General features: G+C 31.4%; 1 protein-coding gene across 1 annotated transcript; it reads right to left on the bottom strand.

The window, feature by feature from the left end:
* Positions 1–1,221: 1,221 nt before the first annotated feature.
* Positions 1,222–5,193, bottom strand: LOC132725505 (tripartite motif-containing protein 66-like). The gene is made up of 3 exons (XM_060710641.1): positions 5,152–5,193; positions 2,767–3,127; positions 1,222–1,609 (listed from the first exon to the last, which is right to left on the bottom strand). The coding sequence occupies exons 2-3, from the start codon at positions 3,093–3,095 to the stop codon at positions 1,222–1,224; spliced, it is 717 nt and encodes a 238-aa protein (XP_060566624.1). The 5' UTR covers positions 3,096–3,127; positions 5,152–5,193.
* Positions 5,194–7,250: the final 2,057 nt, after the last annotated feature.

The following is a 7,250-nucleotide window of genomic DNA, read 5'->3' as shown; positions in this document are numbered from 1 at the left end:
TTTTAAAAGGATAGCAAAAAAAAAATCTTTAAATGAGTTTGATTTTTCTTTATTGTTTTAAAACATTTTTTGATTTAAGTATGTGTAAATAGTCTACATAATTTTATTTTTTTTTTTTTTTTTTTTTTAATTAAGTTTAATATTACTATTTTGATTGGTGCCAGTTTATTTGATTTACAGTAAATCATACACCTCAATTGTTCACTGTTGTAAATAGTTTACCTTTCCGTCTTTTTATGTTTCAAAAAGAAAATTACAAGGAAAAAAACCAAAAAAGAAAATTTTCCCAGTATGCCCAAATTTTTTCAGCAGACTTCTCATTGAAACTGAAAAAATTTTGGAATTTCCCCCCCCCACACACCAAAAATGTTTCCCTTTTTGGCTGTACAAACTCCCCTGTAAGGAAACCAAAATTTAGGATCAGTAATTTGTTGTCAAAAATAATTTCCATCCCAAAGGCAAGGACAATCAGACCTTTATTTCCCAAAAGCCACATAAATCCTTGCCAAACACTGCTAAAAACTGAAAATCTCTTTTTGGAATTTAAAATTGGAAATTTCCTTGTTTATCAGGTTGGGGATTTTTTTCAAAAATTTTGGGGCCCATTCATATCATTTTTAAAGTAGAGGGGTGTATTAGAATCCCGGGGATGAATAATTTTTTTCCCTTTTTACCCAGTCCGTTACAGTTTATGAAACTGGGCTTTAAATTTTTTAAATTTGGGAATAATTTTTTTGTCAATTGTTTAAAAAATTAATGGTTTTAAATTTTTCAAACTTACTGCCCAAAATAGTTTTTTCTTATTTCACAAAATTCTTAAAAGGAAAATGCTTTTAAGATTTAGCTGATCTTTTTTCGGTTGCTGAGGGCCCAAAATTTAACAAACTTTAATGCCTTTTTTTTTGTTATTGTCAGCTAGAAATTAAAAGTTTCAATTTATCTGTGAAACATTTAACCCGTAACTTACATGTTTTTCCTTCATTTTGATGTTTTATGTTGAAATTTTTTTCGCTTTTTTTACAAAATAAATTTTCTTTTCTTAATTTTTTTCAGTATTTTCTCACTGAAAAATTTAAAACCCCAAAAAATCTTTAAATCTTTTAAAGAAACCTTTATTGTCGAATTAGCCCAAAGAATTCAACTTCAAAATCTGATGAATTTGTCACAGACCCCTGCTTCCTGTTCCCTTAGCTTCAATTTTGGGTTTTGGGGAAAATTTTTTTACAGCGAAAAAAATCCTGTGCTTTTTTTCCCAACTGACTTTGTTAGTTTTTGTGATGATACTTTGAGTTCATCAATATGTCTATGTAAGTTTTTAATCTCGTTCTCTAGTTTCTCTTTGCCATTTTTGTACTTTTCCTCTAAAGTTTTTAATGTAGCCTTTTCAAATGTATCAAGTATTACCTCCATTTCTTTTCTGAATTGTCTTATTGACTCTGTTGCTTTCTCCTTCTGTGCATTGAGCTCTTTGATAAGAACTTTCTTTGCTGTCTCAGCCTCCTCAATTTTAGTTTTTATGCGAATCAGCTCAGTATTTGTTTTATCAGCATCTATCTCCTTACATAAGTCATCAACTTCATCTGATATCGAATGTATATGTTGGCAGGTTCTGAAAATTTTAATATAAAAATACTGAAATTATGAGAATGATTTGTAATATTAGTTAACAGCCCATTTAACTTTATAAATGCTATGATTATTTTCAAAGCAATTATTTTCGTGCTGCCGTGTTACATTTTACAAAAATCTATTCATTTGCTATACATGTAAAGCTCATTATTTTGCTTCTTTTGTATTTAGACATTATAGAAATACAGCTACTATAGTGAGAATTTTGTCACAATACCACTTTCTTTACATTTTACTATCTTTATTACTAATTATATCACATTCAAGGCAATTTTGGTCAGGTGATTAGCGTCTCACATGTTCTAAATCAATAATTACAACATTATAAAACACATTTCTTTCCTTAATACAAAAGGAAAATATTATTTCTTTTTGAGGCATGCTGTGAATTTAAGGTTACTGACCAATATATCATCATATGACTAACTAACCAATTGTGTCTTAAATTGAGAAAATAGATAATAGAAATATTCCGAGGCAGTATGTTGTGTTGCTAAGGAACATGGTATTTGAAATATCTGTTTATTCTTATAATTTATTTGATATTTCTACTATTTTTGTTGAGCCTGCATGCGGCAAGCTCGATATAGCTCTCACAATGGTGGTTTGATGTAAATGCGCGTCTGTGCGTACGTGCGTGCGTGTGTGTGCGCGTGTGCGTGTGCGTGTGTGTGTGTGTTAGTGCATCTGTCCGTATTATGCCTGTCTTGGTGTAACTCTGTCATTACTTCACAGAATTTCAAATAATTTTGCAGAAATGTTTACAGTAATGAAATGGTGTGTAGCGCACATGAACCGTGTGGCTATGTCAAAGGTCAAGGTCAAAGTTTAAGGTCAAATGCAAGAAAAAATACGACAGCGGACTCGACATGTTGCCCTTGGGCATCTAGTTTGTTATAATACTGGCTCAGTTATCTTTACTGATTAACTTTGATATCATATGAACTGGAACAATAACTGGATGAAATAAGCTTATATCATGTCCTTTTATGTTTTCTACAAGCTTGAAAAATAATAATAACAGTTATATGAATTGTCTTTAATTCAGTTTCAGATAAATGTACATTGATTGAAAAATGCAGCTGCCTAAACTTTTGAACTTCAATTCAATTAAATACAATAATTAAAAAATCAAACCTATGTTTTATAGCTATACAGGTCACACATGCTACATCATCGTGGTCAGCACAATACATATCCAGCAGCTTGGTTTTATGAGCTTCACATTTTTCAACTGGAAAACTTGGCAACGATTTCTGTAAGGTAACTGTGTTAAAACTTGACTTGTCTATAAACTGATGTGTGCTCATTGCAGGAAACATTTTGTGCAACTCTGTACATTGTGTACAGTAATAATCCTGACATTCCACACAATAAATATCCGCCTCTTTTGTGACATGTTTCTTTTCACATAAACAACATTTAAAGTTGACAAATTCATCTGATCCAATACCTCCGTCCGCCATTTTCTACAATATCGTTTTGTACTTCCTAGTTACTACAAAAACAGAACAGGGATATTGATTGAAATCAGTTTAACAAGTTTAAATTCTAAATGTAAAACAGTGTTATTTTATTTAGAGTTGATATTTAAAGTGTAGTCACACTTTTAAATACTTTAAATCATCCTAGTTGCTTTATCTAGATAGATTTACTGATAGCATTATCAGTGTACAATGTATTGGACTTTGTTATTTGAGGTAGTTATAAATCACGTACATGTTTAACAAATGCAATATGAAAATATTAGGTCACTAAAAAAAGCTATGTACTTAAATCACATTACAAAAACGTATTTCACCATTTGTGTAATTCTTTAAGTAATATATAATACTTAAAGAGAATGCAATTTGTGTTATTTTCAATAGTATCAAAAACAATCATTTCAGGCAGTAAGGGGCAAAATATTTAAGTAAACATAAAGGATAGTTAGGTACAAACTTTAATCATAGTCTATTAAATTACCGTGTATTTAATGTAGTACCCATAAATCTCTTTATTTGATATAGAAGGCATATTTTTTATTTAATAAATATTGGAAATTCCGAATCATGCCTCTAAACCTTCCAACATCATCCTCACCCATACCCTTTAGTTTTCTCACCGTTTTTAGTATATTTTTATTTTCCTGGATCAATGTTACGCACGTGCGTAACGTTAGCTACGCCCCCTGGACGCCCTGGTTTATCTTGTGTCCTACATTTCTTTAAGTAGCAGTATTTATGATATTAGATCTTAAAACGTTTCATTTATATTGATTATTATTTGGCAATATTGAGACCGAGATATTTGAATATTCAATGTCCTTTTGTTGGTGATTGTCGGATTCCGAAGTGAATCTTACGGACTTTAAAGTATGACATAAAGGTATACATAGTTTATGTAACTATACATTACTTGTCGACAGCACTTGCATAACTACATTCGGTGATAAGGAATTAATATTTAAAGTTTCTAACTGAATGTTGTAGGTTCGAATACCCATGATCTATCTATCTACAATTAATATCATAACCCTCGCGCGACGTAGACATGATGCTGAGTTATTTATATTTTCAGTAATACATTTATATATATAATGATATATGTTGCTTAAAGCAAATTTCAAATATGGTATTGTAGAGGGTCTCATGCTTCAACCAGGTATATGTTTGTAAAATATGATGAGAAAAAACTTTCTTGAGGACACACTTTTTCTCATTTATTCATGAATTAAGGGCCAACATTGTGGTTTTCCACATTTCTTATAAACTGTTTCAGAAACTTAAGTCCTGGGTGGTGTTAAGAGTAGCATGGGAGTCTTAGCTGCCTTACACCTTTCTAGAGACGCATTGACCATGCGTGGTCATTAACGACAATGGCCGTGTATGGCAATTAACAATTTTCATCATTACTTACAGGTAAACAGGTAAAGGGAAGTCACATGTTATATCCTCGGGTGGACATGATTCGGTACCCTAAGCATTTTACTGTGCTAGTTTGTTACACTATATTTCCTTATGATCTAAGCGTTCTATGATAAAGAAATTTGCAGAAACATTAAATTCACTTTGAAATATAAAAATATAAAATATATGTTTTCTTTATTAAGGTACATGTGTCGACACTTTCTGACATATACAGTAGGGGTGTTGACTCTAAGACAGGGACGAATTAAGGACAATCAACGATAGTGCTCTGTCAATATAAATACAGTTTAAATAAAATCAAAGGCAACACCATCCTTAATTATATAGACATGTTTACACAATAACAGCATAAGGTTTCATGCAAATTATGCCTTTGGAAACAAATCGCAAACATTTTCGAATAACTTTTTGTCGACATCATAATTTTGAGACGGTCCCTCCAAAACCGAATTATTTGGTAATCAGGATTATCGTTATTTACGAACAAAATTACACACTTTCGTAACATACCAGCCTTATTGTTAAGTACATGTAAACTAATATGATATATCTGAGATAAAAATATAAAGGTTTAATCCGAAATACAGGTTTAAATAGTTAAAAAGTAACTCACTTCCTCATTAGAAGATGATTGCTTCGCCATGTTGGATTTGGTTTATGAAGAATTGTGGGTAGTAGTCGTAGGACAGGGCGGACCGTGGGACAGGGCGGACCGTACCAGGGATATAACTATCGATATTCATGCGGTTTTTAAATGTTTTTGTATATATGTCTGTCATTACGTTTTCATACATATGTCTGTAAATAAATAAGTCATGGGTTATAATTTACACGTCGGGAGAAAACCAACTTCTGTTTTTTTGACGAAACCTTAAACTTGTCGGGTGAAATGTATGTTTTCTAGCGTTGTGATATGGTGGGTGATATGATATATTTGTCAATTTTTTGCTAAGATATAGTTTGTTTGTGGAAGTTTGATAAAAAAATGTTAGGTCCAATTTACCGTACGGACCTTTAATGAACATTATTTTTTATATATTTTTTTTAATTAGATTTTGCGAAACTTGCCTACTAAGTTTGTGTACATGCCCATCACCTATTGTACGACTGTAGTCACTGTACAAATTAAAGTTATAAAATTTACATAATTATTCAATGTACATGCATATATCAAAGTTATGATTTTTTTTTCTATTAAAAAGACGCAAGAAATTAAAGAAATGATTTATTTACTTATGCCATATATATTTAGAAAACAAATAATGAAAACTATTTTTTTGAGGATTCGAACTTTTAGCATATACTTACCTCCAGCCACCGGGACGTTGGTATGAAATAAAGTATCGAGAACTTTCTTATCATTGAAAAACAGGTAGTAAATCTTAATAAATAACGAAAAGGCTTCCAAATGAGTCTCATGTCAATATATTTTGATTTGTTACCTGTTTACAAATATAGCTAGAGTCAATTGGATTTCCTTATGTGTTCCATTTTAATACAGGATCTAAAAACTTGGAATAGGATGCCTATAAGGATGCACCTGTTTCGTATGTTTATGTGTAATTAATGTTCAGATGTCATGTCCCTTTGTTTACAAACACAGCACGTTATAAATTTGTCTTTAACTTAAAAATAGAGCTAAGATATTGCATATATTGCAACTCTACCAAACTTGTTTTTGAAAATAAAAACCCTCAGGTCAATTTTTGCCCCTGGCGGCCTAAAAGCTCATAGGTTTTCCTGTGTGTATATTTCCTTATTGTGTAGTGGACTACTACAAAGGTATTTTTATAAATTATTGTCATGGAATCAAAATTGGTCATGTCCTGGAGATCATGGTTGTTCCTTATTTGAATTAAGTAAAAGCTTTTAAAATCATCTTCTGTGTACCATAGCAGCTAGTGCTCCGGTATTGAAAATGTAACATTACCTATGGGACCACTGGACTACTATCAAGTTTGGTCAAATAGTGTATAATTTTATATCTTTATAATGTATTTAATTATAAAGGCTAGAGCTGAGATTATTGGCATGAAACATTGTCAAGTCAACCTCTACAAGGTTTGTTAAAATTTTAGGGTCATAGGCTTTCCTTGTATGTATATCTTTACAAATCATTTTCTCTAAAACTGTGCAGGCTTAAGTAAAAAATTGTTGGCATTGAACGTCAACTATTAGGCTTTTCCCAACTTTGTTATAGCTATGAAGTCAAAATTGGCCCAGCCCTGAGCGATATAGGTTTTGCGTATTTGTATCAATACATGTCGTAAAATTTTAACTGCCAAAGCCGAAAATAAAATTAAGCTTGGTCACTTGATAAATTTCAATGAAGCTCTACTGATGTGAAATGATCATTTGGGGGCTCCTTTAAAAATGTTGCTCAATTGCAAATAGTTCTAGCTTGTTGAACAAGATGGCGGCCAGATCTTTAAGTAGCAATAGGCTTTAAGTAACATGACCTCTTCAACATGTATCAGCTCAATTAATGAACATCTAGCTCAATCAACGAACTTCTACATGAATGGTAATTGGGTGGTCCTTTTCAAAATGTGCGTGAATCGTTTCATGCTAAAAGGAGAAAAAAAAAACTTAACAATAAGAAATATCATCTACTCTACCCCTTTGATTATTTTGATTAAACTGAATTAATAGAAATGACAAAGTAATTAAGTTTTGTCTATGAAGACTATAGATATCCACTGATGAGTGAAA

This window comes from Ruditapes philippinarum, unplaced genomic scaffold (genome assembly GCF_026571515.1).
Source record: "Ruditapes philippinarum isolate M1 unplaced genomic scaffold, ASM2657151v2 ctg1865_1_1_1_1, whole genome shotgun sequence".
Classification (NCBI taxonomy): Eukaryota; Metazoa; Mollusca; class Bivalvia; order Venerida; family Veneridae; genus Ruditapes; species Ruditapes philippinarum.
The sequence above is the reverse complement of the archived record's forward strand: the minus strand, read 5'-3'. Positions and strand labels throughout refer to the sequence as shown.

Coding starts and splice junctions, on each gene's coding strand:
- LOC132725505 (XM_060710641.1), bottom strand. CDS start 3,095: ATGGCGGACGGAGGTATTGGATCAGATGAATTTGTCAACTTTAAATGT. Junction 1,610..2,766: donor TGTATAGCTATAAAACATAG/GTTTGATTTTTT, acceptor TAAAATTTTCAG/AACCTGCCAACATATACATT.